This window comes from Myodes glareolus, chromosome 25 (assembly GCF_982192425.1).
Source record: "Myodes glareolus chromosome 25, mMyoGla1.1, whole genome shotgun sequence".
NCBI classification, from domain to species: domain Eukaryota; kingdom Metazoa; phylum Chordata; class Mammalia; order Rodentia; family Cricetidae; genus Myodes; species Myodes glareolus.
Window position 1 is genome coordinate 6,715,025 of NC_142050.1, and position 19,662 is coordinate 6,734,686.

General features: G+C 38.1%; 2 protein-coding genes and 1 long non-coding RNA gene across 3 annotated transcripts; all 3 read right to left on the bottom strand.

The window, feature by feature from the left end:
- Positions 1–398: 398 nt before the first annotated feature.
- Positions 399–7,972, bottom strand: LOC148117812 (dual E2 ubiquitin-conjugating enzyme/E3 ubiquitin-protein ligase BIRC6-like). Its single transcript, XM_087901620.1, has 5 exons — positions 7,815–7,972; positions 7,588–7,719; positions 6,982–7,079; positions 4,460–4,607; positions 399–555 (listed from the first exon to the last, which is right to left on the bottom strand). The coding sequence occupies exons 1-5, from the start codon at positions 7,958–7,960 to the stop codon at positions 399–401; spliced, it is 681 nt and encodes a 226-aa protein (XP_087757746.1). The 5' UTR covers positions 7,961–7,972.
- Positions 7,973–8,867: 895 nt separating this feature from the next.
- LOC148117813 (uncharacterized) lies at positions 8,868–13,063 on the bottom strand. The gene is made up of 3 exons (XR_015736612.1): positions 12,906–13,063; positions 10,110–10,288; positions 8,868–9,001 (listed from the first exon to the last, which is right to left on the bottom strand). It is a non-coding gene; the product is annotated as an uncharacterized LOC148117813 (long non-coding RNA).
- A 328-nt stretch (positions 13,064–13,391) lies between these two features.
- Positions 13,392–19,111, bottom strand: LOC148117814 (dual E2 ubiquitin-conjugating enzyme/E3 ubiquitin-protein ligase BIRC6-like). Its single transcript, XM_087901621.1, has 4 exons — positions 19,096–19,111; positions 16,139–16,307; positions 14,579–14,739; positions 13,392–13,633 (listed from the first exon to the last, which is right to left on the bottom strand). The coding sequence occupies exons 1-4, from the start codon at positions 19,109–19,111 to the stop codon at positions 13,392–13,394; spliced, it is 588 nt and encodes a 195-aa protein (XP_087757747.1).
- Between the last annotated feature and the right edge of the window lie 551 nt (positions 19,112–19,662).

Here is a 19,662-nt window from a genome sequence, read left to right on the forward strand (position 1 = left end):
AATTAAATTGGACCATGAGTTGTTTTAAATTTTGAAAACAACTTCTTTTGTGTTTTAATATTTGCAAACTTCACTATAAAGTATCTTTAGTATGCACTTCTGAAATACTCAAAATTCTGAAACTTTTGATCACTAACATGATGGACAAAAGTTTCAGTTTTGGATTTTCAAATTACATATATTCAAAATTGTTTTTGTTTTTTTGAGAAAAGGGACAAATAAATTAATATATTACATCAAATGGTTTTAATAGTTCTTAGACATTATGGGTAAATTCTTCAAAAAAACTTTAGTGATCTGAAGAGGAAAGAGAGTAGCTACAATAAAGAGATGGTAAGTTAAACTCAGTATCTAACATTAAGACATACGAATAAAATACAGAACTATTTGTGTTTTATTCACTTAATAAAAGAGGTCGGTACCTGAAAGAACATCTGATAATCAATTTCATCTGACTGGACACCAATGCTGCTATTATATACGTTTTTACAAGAAGAGCCACTCATCTCCAAGTCAAAAAGGACTGGATCAAATGGGAAACTGTATAATCCATATCTGATAAATGAAATAATGTAATAAATAATTTACTTCTCAGCCATTTAGTTAACAAATTACCTGTTTGGTTTCTAAAGCAGTTTGACTAAAAGGAGCAACAAATTCACTCAACACCAGAGAAAATTACATTCTAAAACACTGTCCAGAAGCTAATAAACAAGATTGAAAGAAACTGGTGCCAAGGCAACAAGACTGCTGTCGACGCCTGAGGTAAGGGAGAAAACAAAAAAGAAACCACTCCTTTCTCCCATTCCCTCACTACAATGACAAGAGATAATAAAAACTTTAAGAAAAATTTCATCAAAATCAGGATTTATAGCTAAACATACTGAAAAAAAAACAGGGGTCTAAATAAAATGCCCAACTTTAAAAGCTGAAAACCATGGGCTTGGAAAATGGCTTAGTGGTTGAGAGCACTTGTGGCTATCACAGAAGACCAAGGTCTGATTCCTAGCACCCATATGGTGGCTCATACAAACATTCATAACTCCAGGTCCAGGTTATGTGCCACCCTCTTCTGACACCCACAGGGACCAGTTATGCTCACAGTGAACACATGGACATGCAGGCAAAACACTCAAACATATAAAGTAAAATCTAAAATTTTTCTTTAAAAGCTGAAGACCACGAAAAATTGTAAATCCAAACTTTAAGTTATTTCACTACATAAAGATTTAAAGAATTTCAGGTAAAAGCAACAAGTGATTTACATAATTATACCTATAAAGTTGTACCATTAATAATTTATATTACACGCTGGTGCGGGAGAATTATCTGTATTCTGTCAATCATATTTTAATAAAACGCTGATTGGCCAGGCAGGCAGTATAGGCGGGAAAGCCAGACAGGAAGTAGGGGTGGAGCAAAGAGACTGGGAGTATTCTGGAAGCAGAGCTCCCTCAGCCATTCCTGTGCAGACCACTGAAGAGGCAACATGTAACTTGCCCAGCTGAGAAAGGTACGGAGCCCGTGTGGCTAACATAGATCAGAATAATGGGTTAAGATAAGTCATAAGAACTAATAAGTAGCCAGAGCTAAGGGCCAATCAGTTTATAATGTTATGGAGTCCTGTGTGTGATTTTCTCTTTGGGATTTGCCGGCTGTTGGGGTACCGGACAGACGGAAACCCCAACAAGCCGGCCCTCATGTTACATATGGCGCCCAGACGTGGATAACTGAATCCACAGAAAGCCTGAGAAAGCTTGGGAAAGAATAGAGTAAAGCTTGTTTTGTTTGTAGCAGCAATTTCTCGGGTCTACTTTGCTTGCTAGAGGCAAGCAAGGCTCTCATCTAAGAGAGGCTTCCTGACTCAGCTTTAGCTGCAAAACCTTGCAGCTCATTAAGAGGTCCTGCCATGAAACACTTAAACGGTGTTGATGAAAAGCTTGACGCATGCTTTTCGGTTTTAAGCTGTAGCAGGAAAAAGCTGTGCTGTTTTAAAATGTCGGCTTTATGGGATGTCCTGCCAGAGCAAACTTTGACTCTTTCAGGCATGCAGTCCGACTGAGTGTGGTCTGTGAGCAGAATGATGCAGCTTGCTTGCTAGCAAGGACCTTGAAACACAACAGAGTTGTGGCAGTGAACACAGCTGTGGCTGGTATCTCAGCTATGAGTCTGGAAAGCTAAGGAATGAGCTGGATCTAGCTGTCAAAGCCATGGCTTTCCATATTGCTTTGTAAATTAATGGCTCATGTGGTCAGAAAAAGAAAAATATACAGTAAAGAGAGATTCAAAGAGGAAGAAAACCTCTAAATGGTTTACAGTGTGTATATGCAGGCTAAAAGTTAAAGTTCTTAAAGTTAAAAGGAAAGAAAGAGAGTAGTTGGGTGTGGTGGTACACACCTTTAATCCCAATGCCTGGGAGGCAGAGGCATATTGACCTCTGTGACTTCAAGGGGTAGAGGTAGATTGACCTCTGTGACCTCAAGGTGTGGTAGTACACGCCTTTAATCCCAATGCCTGGGAGGCAGAGACAGATCTCTGTGAGTCCAAGGCGTGGTAGCATACACCTTTAATCCCAGCACTGGGGAGGCAGAGACAGGAGGATCTCTGAGTTCAAAGACAGCCTGGTCTACAGTGTTATTCCAGGACAAAGATATACAAAGATCCTGTCTCAAAAAGTAAAAGTAAAAATAAAAGAAATAGAGGTTAAAATAAAGCCACATAAAGATGGAAAATGCACGGAGAATCTTCATACTGTATGCTTTTATGCTCTCTTTAAATTGTTTGATTGCTGAGGAAGGAGCAACAACTGCTAAAAGACTTTTGTTTATAAATGCTGCTGAACTAACCCAAGATAGGAATTTTGAAAATACCTTGGCTTCAAAACTGAAGTCAAAAGGTATGTTACTTTGGAGAAGAGATTTTGCTTTTGTTTCCACAGAAAACGAGAGACTCTGGATTTATTCAGAGTTAAGAATAATCACCTTTGACCAAGGGAGGCCACCTGAAAAATCTCCGATAGGAACAGATGGCCCAGATGACAGAGGTCTACATCCAGAACTGATCCAAGACTGCTGCCTGAGATGATCGAGACTCACAGGATACTCCAGTCATGACTTGATTATAACTCTAAATTTTCTTTAGGTCCCCTTAAGACTATCAGCGCCCCCAACCAGCAGGAAGTAGCCTGAAATACTACGCCCACATTCCCAACAAATGGATTATGGGTATTTTCCTTTGTTTAAAAAAAAAAAGAGGGAAATGGTGCGGGAGAATTATCTGTATTCTGTCAATCATATTTTAATAAAACGCTGATTGGCCAGGCAGGCAGTATAGGCGGGAAAGCCAGACAGGAAGTAGGGGTGGAGCAAAGAGACTGGGAGTATTCTGGAAGCAGAGCTCCCTCAGCCATTCCTGTGCAGACCACTGAAGAGGCAGCATGTAACTTGCCCTGCTGAGAAAGGTACGGAGCCCGTGTGGCTAACATAGATCAGAATAATGGGTTAAGATAAGTCATAAGAACTAATAAGTAGCCAGAGCTAAGGGCCAATCAGTTTATAATGTTATGGAGTCCTGTGTGTGATTTTCTCTTTGGGATTTGCCGGCTGTTGGGGTACCGGACAGACGGAAACCCCAACAAGCCGGCCCTCATGTTACAACACGCCTCTTGCATTAGCTAAACAAAGCATCATTGTTAAATATAGGGCTGGAAAGATAGCTTAACAGTTAAGCACACTGGCTATCCTTCCAGAGAACATGGTATTGATGCCCAGCACACAAATGGCAGCTCACAACCATCTGTAACTCCAGTTTCAGGGGATCCAACACACTTTTCTAGCCTCCATAACACTGCATGCATGTGGTACACAGATAAAACACGCAGGCAAAAGAAAACAAAACAAAAACAAACAAGAAAATATATCTCTTTAAAAATATATAATTAGCCCTCTGAATAAACACCATGGAATGTTACTAATGGCTGAAGGGAAGAGTGGCAGAGAAAACATAAGAGTCGCATTTAGAAGAACATTCTGCACAACATGAATAAACTTTTTAAGGTAAAACACTGTTCCAAGTGCACCTAGCATGATGCCTTGAAAGAAAATGACCCCAAACAGAGCAGCACTGTTACGAGGTGTGGCCTTGCTAGAGGCTGAGCCTTGAGATTTTCTACGCTCAAGCTATGCCCAGTTTCAAAGTTCAATTCCTGCTGCTTGTGGGTCAAGATGTAAAACTCTCAGCTCCTTCTCTAGCACCATGTCTGCCTGCACAATGCTATGCTTCCCACCATCATGATAGTGGACCAAACTTCTGAACTGTAAATCAATCCCATTAAATGTTCTCCTTTATAAGAGTGGCTGCAGTCATGGTGTCTCTTCACAGCAATCAGAACTCCAACTAAGACATTTATCAATTAGCAGTTCTGTGTGCACTATTCACAATTTAGGATGTTAAAACTAACCTTGTTTGAAGTAGAGCCTCCAGTGGTGTCAGCCTGTCCTGCAACTGTCTGGACACGGCAGTGAGTAAAGCTGCACAAGCCGTACTGCACCCAGCCAAGTCTTCATCCTTAACGTAATTTAGCAGTACAAAATACCAATAGACAGAACCTAGAAACAACCACAGAATCAAGCCTTTTGCACCTTCTCCACGATATAGAACTTCAGTTCACATGTTTATAAATACAGCTACCTATATTAGAAAGATACCTCCTTGTTCTGGAAAGATAATCCTTAACAATTTAGGAAGAAAGAACCAAAAAAATTCTAGAACAATATAAACAGCATCCTGAGGAAAAGCCTTAGGTTAAGAATTTCAGGACTGGTAAGATGATTCAGCAGGTACGGGCACTTGTCCCCCAAGCCTGATACCCAAAATCAACACCGTAAGACTGCCCTTTGGTCTCCACGTACGCAGTGTGGCATTCACGCCATCCCATCCACAAATACAGAAATATTTTCCTAAGAAATCTAAAACATTTTTCAGAAGGTATATTAAATCAAACTTTTGATAAGAATACATTAATGTGCCAGGCATGGTGGAGTATTCCTTCAATCCCAGCATTTGGGAGACAAAGACAGGAAGATCTCAGGGCTAGCCTGATCTACATAGCAAGTTCCAGAATAGCCATGGACACACAGAGACACCAACTCCAAAAACCACACCAAAACAAACAAACAAAACAAACAAACAACAACAACAACAAACAAGTAAATTAATGTGAGAAAAGCAGAGACTGGAAGAGCCAAGTTAGCCTGAAATACAGCTTCCCTATACACTTGAGTGTACAGAGTGAGCTGAACGCAGTACACTTCAACAAACGAATGGAGTAGCACTCTAAACATTATGTCAGATATAACCAATGCAGCATGAATAAGAGAACCATGGCACATCAGATACTTTAATAAAGAAATCTTAGTACTAACTACATGCCAAAATTTTAGCAACCAATTATAAAAAAAGAACTGTAAGAATCTGTGGAAGATCGGAGGTTATTACAGTGAGCAAAAGAATGTAAAATGCCAAGCTCTATAGAGACCATTTCAAAATTAGATAGATAAAAAAATGAATAAATAAACAAGGACACTACAGAACAACTGTGAGAAACACCTATAGAAATATCAGGCTGCAGAGATGGTTCAGCAGATAAGAGCACTTCTTGGTTCTCTTGCATAAAACTAGGTTTGGTTCCCAGTATCTTCATAGTAGTTCACAATCCCATGACTCTAGCTCTAGAGGATCTGCAGCCCCTTCCAGGTCTCCTAGGGCACTGCAAACACATGCCATCCTTAACATGAAGACAAAAGCTCACCTAAAATAAAATAAAAACAGATGTACCTACACTCTCATTCTCTCTCTCTCTCTCTCTCTCTCTCTCTCTCTCTCTCACACACACACACACACACACACACACACACGCACACACACACACGCACACACACGCGCACACACACACGCACACACGGATTAAAAGGCTAAACAGGCATTCTTTCACAGTAACAGCAGAAGAACACACACAAAAGTCTCTTACTTTTTTACCTTATGCGTGTATTATTGGAGTGACAGCTTTGCAAATCCCTTTTTGATAACTACATTTATTCTTAGAAAGTATTTCTATAGAATCCTCACTGGGCCCTTTAGGGGAACTCAGTTTGCCACTGTCACTTGCAATAATATAATATATACGCACATGCAATGGCAGCTCAACTATTTTATTTATCTATGACATCTCTATAGCACTTTTTGGCATTGCAGTTGTGACACATGATCTACAGTCAGTAAACAATTCAATAATTTTAATGTCAAAGAAAAAACTGTCAAGATGACTTGAAACTACCTGTGCCTCTTATCTACTGATGGAAATTATATAAATGTATGTGCTTGTAGATACAAATGCCACAGCACATGTGAAGAGGTCCGAATATGTGTGCAAGGGGTTAGTCCCCCCATCCCAAGGTGGGTTTCAGGGACAGAACTCAACATATCAGGCACAGCAGCCAAGTGTCCTGAATTACAGACTCAACTCACCTGTCCTTCCTACTATTAAACAGAAAGTATATGCAGAAAAAGAACCACAGTTACTAACCCGTCAAGAAATACATACAGGGCTGGTAAATTGGTTTAGTTAGTATAGGCCTAATACACATGATGGGAGACCTAAATCCAAACTCTAAGAATACATCTTTAAAAATGGGCATGATGGCATGCTGGGGAGATGCAGACAGGAGGGTCTTTGAAACCCACAGGACACCCAGCTTAGTCTAATAGTAAGGCTGGAGGCCAATGAGGGACCTTAATTCTAAAGGAAGATAGACAACATTTAAGAGAAATTATACCTGAGAATCTGATGCCCCCAAATGCACCTATACTCATAAGTGCACCTATACACAAACACAAGCACACCCGATAACAAAGTATGTACTAATTACATGTACTAATTACATTATTCAGTATAACTATTTGTATTAAAGTAAGTTTACATACCACCAGTTGCTGCTGCTGGCAAAAAGCACATATTATCAAGTAAAGCCTTCAACAGAACAGATCCAAATCCAGGCTGACAGGGGTCACATTTGCCATTACTGGAAAATCGTTTATTAAAAAAGAAAGAATTTAAAGACGTTTTTATGATTTAAATTCAACCGTAACCTTGGCATAATACTTGAAAATTAAAAAAACAGTCAAGTCACCAAGAGTGTTTTCCCCCAAGTTAGACGACTACAGTTACTAAAAGAAGGGCCAATTAGGAAGTATTTAAGAGGAATTCTTAAATTTAAGAGGAATTCTTAAATACTTCCAAGACAGTTAGGTGATGTTAGAGGACTTAGCAAGACAAGGAATAAAAGGTGGTGAACAATCAAGCAGTAAGAGTCGGGGAAGGGCACCACTCGAATTCTCACAATTACAGTAATTAAACTCAGCAAATTTACTTAACTTTGCATTTTACACTAAAGACCCCAAATTCTTCTTTAGCAACTGTTCAAAACTTACTCATGGATTAGATGAGAATTAAATCACATCATAGATAATATATCAACACCAAACCATAGATACAATTAAAAGTATGCTTTGAAATAAAAACATACCAACCTAATGCACAAGGCTAGAAATCGGGCACATTTATGGGCTATACTTCGTCCTGCCTCGAAGAAGCAAACACGGACAATGTCTGAAAGACATTTTCGTGTTTTTGAAAGTAGGCACTCATTTCCTTCCTTTGAGCTGCAAAATAAGAGCAAACAGACAGACTTACTTGGTCTCTGAATCTTAGCAGTCAAGGGACAGGCATTAAGGTAAACAAAATCCTAATTATTAACCTGCCAGGTCCATTTGAATGAACTCCAGCTAACCAGCAGAGAGCATCCAAAACAAGACTCTGAGCGTGTTCTGTGACTTGCCCATCATCTGATCTTCTACAAAAAGTATTAAGAAGTTTCTCATGGAATTCTGAAAACTGTAACATGGCACAATGCTGAACCCTAAAAAGAGATATACAGTGTATTTATACCAGTGAAAACAATCAGACTACTGCTATACAACATAAAGGGTTATACAGTGTTTCATTTAAAATAATAAATATCAGCTGGGTGCTGGTGATGCATGCCTTTCGTTAACCCTAAAACTCGGGGAGGCAGAGGCTGGCGAATCTCTGTGGCCAGTCTGGTCTACAGAGTGAGTTCCATGACAGCCAGAGATACACAAAAAAAAAAAAACCTGTCTCAAAAAACAAAAACAACAACAATAATAATAATAATTAAAAAATTAAATTTTCAGGATTGGGTAGTTCAGTAGCAGAGGACTTGCCAGTATTATTTAGGACCTAGGTTCAAAGCAAAAGAGGAGAATAATAAAAAGAAAGAAAGAAAGAAAGAAAGAAAGAAAGAAAGAAAGAAAGAAAGAAAGAGAGAAAGAAAGAAAGAAAGAAAAAGAATAAAAAGGCTTCTAAAACAGTCTTATGTGAAATACAGAATTCATAGGATGTTTTAAAAAAACAAGCTTACAATGTGATCTAACAGAGTGTAGCTGAGGCCTCAACCATGCTTCTTACATTTCTTACCTATTCCTCAGACACAGTAAGCAATACAATGACCAGAAATAAATTACTGAGAACAATTAAAAATATCCTCAGAGACTGTAATTTATTTAGAGAATGGGAAAGCAAGCAAATACTTCTAGGTGAAAGACATTAAATCATGTGTTTATTTGTATTTTATTGTTATAATAATAGAATCTCCACATGTGGTGAGGCATACCTTAAATCCAAGGAGGTAGGAGTTGGAGGCAGGAGAATCAGTTCAATGTCAGCCAGGAAGTACCTGAGACTTGAAACAACAAACAGGAAAAAAAAAAGACTAATGAAATGTGATTACCTTTCCTCAGAAATTGAAGTTTTCTTAAATCTCCGAATGGTGACAAAGACTTCTTGAAGTAAGTCACAGCCCCGGAGATTTTCAGACTTACGAGTGCTTCCTGCATTTTCATTTTTAACATTAGATGATTTTTCCTAAATATACAAAATCAAATAATTTAAGATAAACAAATTAAACTAAAAATATAAAATAAAAACAAATTCCAAATAGCAAAAAAATGTGTTCTAGATTAAACTGGTAAATGCCTATTTTTCCACAATTTTAACAGGAAAAGTATAGTCAAGATTTTAAAAGCCCAAGAAGTAAAAATTATACAACCAAAACTTTGAGTCTACTCCCCAGCTACAGAAACACAGAAATATTTAGACTACCTCAGAGTTACTCTGAGGATTAACTCTGATAAAGTCCTTGAAAAACTAGAAGGCCTATGCAAATCCAAAGTGACGAGGGTGTTACTAATAATACTGCTAATGTTTCTAAACAATAATAATAGTAAAAAATGTTGGTAATATTACTTTAAAGTGTGTTACTTTTGTTTAAGTTGCATTTGTTTAACTCTGTGAAGCAGTGATAATTTGCCCGTCTTGAACACCTGAAGGTCTAATAAATATCTGAATGCCAACAGTGAGGCAGGAGGAAGGACAAGCGGGACTGGTGGGCAGAGAGAATATACAGGAGAGAACTGGGAGATGGGGTTCAGAGCAGTAGCTCAAGAAGAAACAGGACATCAGGGCCCCGCCACCCAGCGACACAGCAATCCAAGGAGTAAGAGGAAGAGTTAAAGAAGTAAAAGAACAGGAAAAACAGAGGCCAAAGGGTAGACGGGATAATGTAAGTTAAGAAAAGTAGGCACAAAATATGCCAAGCTAAGGCCAGACATTTATAAATTAGAAAAAGACTCTGTGTCTGATTTATTTGGGAGCCGGATGGTGGGACCCCCAAAAGAGTCCAAAAAGCATAACATCATATTACTACAAAGAAATAAATCCCAAGTATAGGAAAATCTACACTCAGACAAGTATGAAGAAAATTAGCCATGAAAGAAAGAAAGAAAGAATAGCTAAATTATTTATCCAAAGTTAATTCAAAACTTCTTCTTGATTATAATTATATATTTTTTGATTTCATGGCAGAGAAAAATTACCAAAAGACCGAGCAGCAAACGAACCATCAAACAAGATAAGCAGGCCTTCCAACAAATCTCAACCATAGCATTGTCCTATTCAAATATAGAATTCATACCTTGCCTGCTGCAACCTTTGCCAAGAGAGAAGCAAGTGAGTAGCCCTGGTGACCCTGGTGTTTCAGAGATGGAAGTCTCACAACAGGACGCATGCCACCGCTACACATCTCATCTGCTCCTCTTTCATTAACTGCTTTGACATGGATTAAAAACGAGCGCTATTTCCCTCCTGCCATACCTGGAGGCGTGGAAAGATAAAAAATTTACTGCCAAAAAAGTAAGCTTTTTCATCATTATAGAGCAAGGTAAATACTAACTCCATGAAAAGAAAAATATACAAAGCCAGAAATTCCAATTTATTCTTTCTGATTACATAATGGAACAATTTCAACATAGTAGCAAAGTAAATAAAGCTTTATAAGAGTCTAAGAGAGAAAATTGTGCCAGATATTGGCAGTACACAACTTAAATCACAGCGCTCGGAAGACAGATCTCTGTGAATTCAAGGACAGCCAGAGCAGTTACACATAGAAACCCTGTCTTCAAAAATAGAAAACAAGAAAAAAAAAGTTGACTATAAGTATCATTTGACATTATCTATTCCAATGAGAAAATTTTTGATTATAGAAATCATTTGACATATGTTGTTCTAATGACATTATTTATTTTAATGGTAGAATTTTGTAAACTATAGAAAACACAAACAAACATAAATTGTTCATAGGAAAAGGGACTACTGTCAACAAATGACTACGGTAGAATGTGGTCTAAGATCTATCTAGCCATCTTCTTTAATTCATTTTTTACGTGCACTACTGTTTCGCATGCGTGTATGTCTATGCGCAGGCACTAGATTTCCTGGAACTGGAGTTACAGAAAGTTGTGACTTGCCAAGCGGGTGCTGGGAATTGTAACTCAGTCTTCTAGAAGAACAACCAGTGCTCTTAACCAGTAAGCCATCTCTCCAGCAGTAGTCTTTTTAAAATTATTTTTATCTTTTAATTACGTGTAAGAGTGTGTCTGAGTTATGTCCTTACGCATGTGTGTTCAGTGCCTTTGGAAAAGAGGTGTTTGAAGTCCTGTAAAGGGAACTGTATTGAACTCAGATCTCTTAACCACTGAGCCACCTCTTGAACCCTTATCTAAACTTCATATGTCCATACATATATGTGTGTAAAAACATACACAAAGCATTTTAATCGTAATAGATAAAAATCAATGACATACTTTAGCTCTGAGCAGTGGTGGTGTATGCCTTTAATCCTAGCACTTGGGAGACAGAGACAGGCAGATTTCTGTGAGTTCAAAGCTAGCAAATCCCAAGACCAGAGCTACAGAGAGAAACCCTGTCTTAAAAAACAAACAAGCAAACAAAAAACACACACAGAAAGAGAGGGAGAGAGACAGAGGGAGAAAAGTAGGTAGCTTGGTTTCCTGAAAGAAAAGAAACAGTTTTGCTTTAACTACCAGGTTTTGAGTAGTAACTGCCATTTCAAGGCATGTGATAAATACCTTCTTGTGGTTCAGTTCTTTCTCATATACAACAGTACCTACACCTTGAAATTAACTAACACTCTTGTAAGAAAGAAAGAATTCAACAGTTACTAACCTTTAATGCAGTGTCATAGATCCCATCTATAATGTAAAATATCCTCAAATAAATACACCTAATAAACCATCAAACTGATGCTATAGTACGTACTAAATCTTTCTCTCTGACCCAAGCCGCCCTGGTACTGCGACACTCTACTGTATTAGTCTACTGGGATCCGACAGGACTCTCCACCTCCATCTTCCTTCTTCAAGCTTTCCTTTGATACAACTCATACCTTTACTCTCCTGTTAAAATTTTACAATCACAGTTCTATAATTTTAAAGATCATGAGGGCCAGGTATGGTGGTGCAGACCTTTAATCCTAGCACTCTGGAGGCAAATGGAGCTCTGATTTCCAGGCCAGCCTGATTTACATAATGAGTATCAGGATAGTCAGGGCTACATAGAGATCCTACCTCAAAAAAAGAAAAGAAAAGAAAAGAAAAGAAAAGGAAAGAAAAGGAAAGAAAGAAGGAAGGAAGGAAGGAAGATAGATTGTGAGATCATAGGGGAGATTAGAGAAGAAAAAAATACCACAAAACACTAAGTCTTTGCTGAGACATAAAATGTAACGTGTCCCTATTTAGTCTAACCACTTTTTCTTTACAACGCTCATTTATACTCTAAATAATACAACAGATTTGATTTTTTTGTGCAACCACCTTCCAGAATGAACCCAAACACATCATAGGATCTCACATCTTTTATGAACAAATGACATATAGTCATGAAGTATAATGAAACTTGTATATACAGAACTTACCTCTATCTGGGGGTGTATGTTTCAAAACCACCCACTGGGTGGTGCTGAACCCTATATACACCACGTACTTTCCTAAAACACAAAACTGCAAAGAAGCTACATAACCCTACCTCACAGACACATCAAAACCCCCAAAACCTAGAATCAAAGATTCACATAAATAGGTAATTATGATAGCTGATAACCTCACACATAGGAGGCTAGAAGTTTAACTTTATTTATTTATTTATTATATACACAATATTCTGCCTGCATGTATCCCTGTGGGCCAGAAGAGGGCACCAGATCTCATTATAAATGGTTATGAGCCACCATGAGGTTGCTGGGAATTGAACTCTGAAGAGCAGCCAGTGCTTTTACCCTCTGAGCCATCTCTACAGCCCCGAAGTTAGAAGTTTTAATCAAAGTTATGAACAAAACAGCATTTTTGTGATTTTTTTCAAAGCATCCTTTTATCATGCTGGTATTATTCTGCTTTCACAAAATACGTTACTTTACCTTTAACAAGTTTGGGGTTTGTCAATGTCAACATCCCAGCATGACCTGATAGATCAAGACCACTAGCAAGCCATACTGGGCCACACAGAATATCTTCTTTATGATCCTCTAAAAACGGACATAACCTAAGACCTAAAAAGAAAAATACATAATTTTTATTCCAGTGTATTATTGGAAATCCAATAAAGATATACACAACCCATTTGCATGATACCACCACACAAAATACAATACATAAAACGTGTTCAAACAAAATCATCATCATGCAAAGGAAGTATAATCAATCATCTATGTTATGTGTTGTTTACCACTCTCATTTTATATTTCACCCTGATTTTCAAGAAAGGATCTATAGAATCACGACTTGATTCAAATCACAAGTTATTAAGTAGAACACAAGTATTAGTGCAGCTATATTTCAAAGATGAACTGAAAGTTACAGCACATTGCCAAAGCAGAATTATGTGTTACTTTTTAATCATATTCTTAAAACCAAGCTCTTGCAAGCCACAAGGAAGTCTTTCCCCAGAGAATGCAATGCATTAAGACCACTACTCCTTTACTGCCAGGGACAGCAGCTCTGTGGTTGAACTCACACGGTGACCCCCCTGCATCCATGAGCTGCACTTCTTCATTCATATCAACCAGAGACGGGTTCCCACTTTGTTCCACTTCAATGTTAAGAGCTGGAGACAAAGGAAAGGTGATCTGCCTATCTACTGCTGTTTCTAGAGGATAAAAATATTAGTAAACTTAATTTTGCTTAGTATCAATAATTTTGTGTCTAAAAATCTAAAACCTTCTGCTAAACAGGGAACTATGATTTTCACCATAGTTAATATAAAATGGTTGGTGTCAAGAGGAGAAAATTAAACTCAATGTTTTATACTTTCTCCTCTACAAATGATAATAAAATATTTGCCAAAAGATATAATTTGTTGACAATTAAATTAAATTAAATTTTAATTAAATTAAAAGTTCTGCACAGTACAAATACCCACAAAGCTTTTAAAATACCAATTGCCTAAGTCTTAGATTCATTACATGAAAATGTCATGAGAATACACAGACAGACAGACAGAAAGACAGACACACTCACCCCTCAATTAAGTATGCAAACACGCAAGAAATTTCTGGCAAAGGAAAATTTTCAGATTTGAATATTTGTACTCATTGTTGGGGTGCCATTTTACACTCAATTTATTCTCAAGTTTTTAAATCATTTTTAAAGAAAAAAAGAAGGGGGGAAAAAAGAAAATACTGAGAAGAAGTCACATCTAGTTCCTACCATAGTAAATCCACACCAAAAAAAAAAATGGTATTATTTCTGGCATTACATGAAAGGCTAGCTTGACTGATTACTTTTAAATAGTAATTTCCAAAACTGTTTTTCTTGCCACCAAGTCTTCCTTTAAAAAGACAAAGCTTAAAGCTTGCAGTCACAGAAGTGGAATTAAAGTCACTTCACAAAGACTTGATTACACTAATCACTATCATAAATTGTGCAAATTGCAGAGTTACTGGAAAATCTGAAAAGTCCTTTCAATGACTCTGACCCTAAGTAGGTCAACAACTATCAGGAGCAGGAAGAGTCACCAAAACCACCAGTCAAGCTTCTGTAGTGACACCAACCACAAAACAAGGTCTTCAACATTAACTCTGACCCCTCTTACCATTGGCTTTCCCTAGGCCCGGAGCCTTGTTCTTCAGCAGTGTCACTTGTATCTGGGGGACACTGGTGATGTTCGAGTTCAGAACAAATTTGAAGTCTACATGTCCAACCATACAGGCTTTAGGAAGAACCAATTCAAATACATGTTCATCCCAGCTGTTGCTGTCACAAAAGGTGAAAAATGTTAAGGAAAGCAAAAATCTTCCTCTTACATAATAATATCATCAACATCACACCACCTTTCCTATTCCTTGTTTCTTACATTCCAACAAATCCTGAGATACAGAGAGCTCTAGACAAAACTGAGGTACAAAGACATAGCCTCAAAAAGAAAGGGAAGACAGAGGCTAAAGAGACGGCCCAGTAGTTAAAAGAACACTTTACCAGAAGACCCAAATTCATCTGCAAGCACTCAGACTGGGCAGCTCGTAACGACCACTAACTCCAGTAGAAAGACATCTGATAGCTTTTTTGGCATCCACGGTCATTCAAACACATATGGCATACACAAACAAATATATGCATAGGAATAAAAATAAAAATAAGCTCATGTTTTATTTTTTAATATTTATTTATTTATTATGTATACAATATTCTGTCTGTGTGTATGCCTGCAGACCAGAAGAGGGCACCAGACCCCATTACAGATGGTTGTGAGCCACCATGTGGTTGCTGGGAATTGAACTCAGGACCTTTGGAAGAGTAGGCGATGCTCTTAACCTCTGAGCCATCTCTCCAGCCCCTCATGTTTTATTTTTAAAAGAAATTACTGTCCACCAAGTGTAGTGATGCACATCTTTAATCCCAGCACTCGAGAGGCAGAGACAGGTGAATTTGAGGCCAGTCAAGTACACAGAGTGAACTCCTGGACTGCCAAGGCTACCCAGAGAAACCCTGACTCAAAAAAAAAAAAGTATGAATTGCTGCCAAAGCCGTCCTGTGCCTCTAACACCCTCACCTCCTACAATTCAGAGCTGGACCTTACTTTCTACCACTCTACTATCTTCTCCACCCTCCAACAACAATGGTTTTCTTACTCTAAAAGTCATAACATACACTACGTCAGGGCTTTAAACTTGCACTGCCCCGAATCAGTATCTCTATACAGGGCTTTCTAAGGATGATCTCTCTTGCCCATGTGCTTGATGCGCATTCATGTGTCTTCTCCCCGCTCCACCCCACGGCTAGTCTAATCACAAACATCTCTGAACTACGACTGCAGCATAGGATCTATCTATCTGCTCACTGTCTGACGCCCACTAAAATGTGACTTTTACAGGAACCCTAGTACTAGTGTCCACGACAGTGCCTGTTTCTGCATACAAGTATTGAAAGATTTGCTAAAGAAATCTGTGGACTAAGTAATCAAATAATAGCAGATTATCTCATTATATTATCCTACAACATGAAACAGTTTAGGAATATCCAAAATTAAATAACCAACATAAGGGAGAAAAGTTATTAATACTAAAATGCTAAGAGAAATAGTAACATAGCTGGGAATTACATGCTACATCTAAAAAAAATCTCTAAGCTGAAGCTCCTTGGAGGAGCCCAGTACCTGTCGGTCTGTAATTTCCAAGTGCGGGTGTGCTGAGCAGCATCTCCATGGTGCTGCTGATGCAGGTGCCGAGGGTGCCGTCTTTGCGGCTGTTCTTGCTGAACTTCTACCCAACATGGAGGAACAGTAGCTGAAAATCGTGGAGTCAGTGTCTCAAATCGAGTTAGCTCTACGAGAGACGTCAAGATTTCAAGTGTGAAAGGCTGGTCCACCAATAAATCAACTCCTTAACAGCAGTGAATGTAGTATTTGAAACAGATTTAAAAAGAAAAGATGTTATTTTAATTCATGCTTTTTGTCTATTCAAAATATGACATGTCAAATGTATAAAAGCAAATAAAGCAGGCTAAGGAATCTCTACTCCACACTAATTAGCACTGGTCGTGGTACAGCTCAGTCAGCACACTCAAACACAGTCTGCTAGAAATGGGCAAATATGACATTAAAATGCAACCCACCTTACTTAGATCGGCAGTTAATTTTTATAACATGCTATTTACAAAGCAAATACAAGGTGCCAGCAATTACATAAGAAATGCCAGGTGAGAAATTCGAACAGAGATATAGAGAAAGAGTAGATGGAGTGAAGGAGATGCCATGTAAGCTGCCAAAGGAATAAGATGCCAGAATCGTACCAGTAAGCCACAGACTCAAGGCGATACATAGAATAATAGAAATGGGTTAAATGAAGATATAAGAGCTAGCCAGAAATACATCTGAGCTATTGGCCAAACAGTGTTGTAATTAACATAGTGTCTGTGTGATTATTCGGGTCTGGGTGGCCAGGCAATGAATACTCAGTTTCAGCTTACACAATAGTACTAAAGCACCATATAGTCACCAATTACTATGAGAATGATTTCATAACCAACCAGATACAAAAACTGGGGGTTGTTCGACCTCCTGTATAACACACATACAAATAATGCATTTGTATTATTCCCTGTGCGTATTCTCCCATATACTTTAAACCACCTCTAAGTTGTTTGCAATATGTAATGCAATGTGGATGCTATATTAACAGTTGTTTTTCTCTGTCGTTTAAGGGACGATAATAAAGAAAACAAGTGTGTACATGTTCAGTACATGAACTGAGTTTGCCAAATGCCGCATGCAGAGACGTAAAGAACTGACCTGTGATCCTCTAACAAGTTCCACAAACAGTGGCACTAATAAGCATAGCTCACAGTAAACTACAAGGCGTTTCAAAAACCTGCCTCTCTCCCTCACCATTAGCCCTCTGACTTCATCTCAACCCTTATTCACTTAGCTCTGACTATATGACTTTTCTTTGTTTTGAGAGCTTTTCAAAATCTTTTCACTTATTTCCTCCATTTCTCATCTTTAGATTTTAAAAATGTAAAAACTGGTATCATCCAGAGCTGGAGAGACACAAAGAAATAAGTAGAGTCATTCACAGCTGGAGAAGCGTAAATAAATAGCTTAGGAGAAAAACAGTCAACATCTACAAAATAGGCTTTTGGTCTAGAAATCCCACTCTAGTAATTCCTGCAGATTACATACATTCTATGTATTACAAAGAATATCACTACAGCATCGCTGAAATAATGAAACCTACAACATCAGATATTCATAAGTGGCAAGGAGATTAAATAAACCAAATAATATGTATCATGATATACATTTTGATATATCTTAATATGGAGTACATACACAGTCATGAATGCAAACAAAACACTCACACACAAAACAAAAAATAAAATTTTAAGAGGGCTATTTTGATATAGAAATTTCTCTAAGATATTCTATTTGCTTGTTTCTCTGCTTACACATGGGTACCACAGCACACATATGGACATCAAACTTGTACGAGTTGGTTCTCTCTTTCTACCACATAGAAGGCAAAGATAAAACTCAGGCTGTCAGGCTTGATGGGAATGACCCTGACCCACAGAGCCACCTCACCAGCCCTCAAAGATATTCTTTAGTAAACAAATTAACTACAGAGCATTGTGTAGAGCATAATCCCACTTATGTAAAAATATTAAAACCAAAACATAGTATACATGTTAAACCCAAAGCAAAGGTTTCAAAAACCAAAAGCCGAAATTAAAGTGACAACCCTTTCCTAATGAAACAAGGCAGAAATGGTGGAATTCAAGCTTCACTTAATTTTTTAGACTTCTGTACTACTTAATACTTTATATGAAGCATATAATCCTGTACTATCTGTCAGAATAGATGGGGACAGGGGGAAAAAAGCAAGATGAGAGATTTAAACATCTATGTAAAAGAACTGACCCAGAAACCAGTGAACTGGGACTCAAAGAATAAATGTGCAGCTTGTTTTTTTTATCCTATAACCTAAGGCCTTTTGCTTTCTGAAAACCTCAGACAGATACATAGAGGGCTGGAGAGACGGCTCAGAGGTTAAGAGCTCTGACTGTTGTTTCAGAGGTTCTGAGTTCAATTCCCAGCAACCACATGGTGGGTTGCAACCATCTGTAATAAGGTCTGGTGCCCTCTTTCTGGCCTGCAAACATACAGACAGACAGAACACTATATACATAATAAGTAAATCTTTAAGAGCTGGGGATGGAAGCCAGGTCTCACCTGACTAGGGAGGTCAGCACTACTACTGAAGAGTGTCTCTAGTCCCTGGTTATTCTTTGTAGCATTCGACTTATACTCTCTTCTTTTCCTTACCTTACTAAAACTTTCTTCAAGGGATTCTTCAGAGTCAAGGAAAAATAAATGCCTGATAAAATATCCAAACAACTTTGAAGAGCAGGATCACACACACCATTTTTATCTACTTTCTCCAGAAAAGGCACAATCTATAATTTAAAAAATCAAAGCAATTCTAATATCAAGTACATCAAACTAAGATGATTACAAATATTCTTTTAAGTCATTTTCCTTTTCTTTGAAAGAAAGCAGGAGAGTGACCTTGAACTTCTGATACACCCACTTCTGCCTCTTGAGATCGAGACTACGGGCACGTGCCGCCATGTCTGATTTCTGCGGTGCTGAGGAGCAAACCAGGGCAAGCACTCTACCAATGGAGCTACATTCTCAGACTGATTCTACTGGTCAATCGTCCTCATCAACTTAGACAATGAAACCCAATATGGACAAGTTCAACAGAGCCGCCATATACAGGTTGCCCACGCATGCTTCAGTACTGCCAGGACATAAATTTAAATTAAAAAAAAAAGACACACACATACACATGCCCCAGGGTAATATAGAAAGTCTATAGCATTCTTTAGAAGTGAGTAATACATTTAACTCATTTCAAAGTGTGTGTGAAAAATCTAAATGCTGAAATACAAATAAGAACTATCTATATTTTAAGTTAACTTTCAAATGTGTCTGCCAAAATTAAAATTCAAAATTAGTAGTAACTTTTTAAAAAAATTGCCAGGTAGTGGTGGCACACACTTTTAATTCCAGCACTTGGGAACAGAGGCAGGCAGACTTCTGTGAGTCTGAGGCCAGCCTGGTCTACAGAGTGAGTTCCAGGACAGCCAGGGCTACACAGTGAAACCCTGTCTCAGGAA

Bases quoted from the DNA above. Each gene is read 5' to 3' on its own strand.
- LOC148117812 (XM_087901620.1), bottom strand. From the start codon at position 7,960: ATGTTACAGTTTTCAGAATTCCATGAGAAACTTCTTAATACTTTTTGT. The intron at 7,720-7,814 runs GTTAATAATTAG...CTTATTTTGCAG, and splicing joins CATTCAAATGGACCTGGCAG to CTCAAAGGAAGGAAATGAGT. The intron at 556-4,459 runs GTTAGTTTTAAC...TTCATTTATCAG, and splicing joins GAGGCTCTACTTCAAACAAG to ATATGGATTATACAGTTTCC.
- LOC148117814 (XM_087901621.1), bottom strand. The intron at 14,740-16,138 runs GTACTGGGCTCC...CTTTTGTGACAG, and splicing joins TGGAAATTACAGACCGACAG to CAACAGCTGGGATGAACATG. The intron at 13,634-14,578 runs GTAAGAGGGGTC...TTTATCCTCTAG, and splicing joins GGGCCTAGGGAAAGCCAATG to AAACAGCAGTAGATAGGCAG.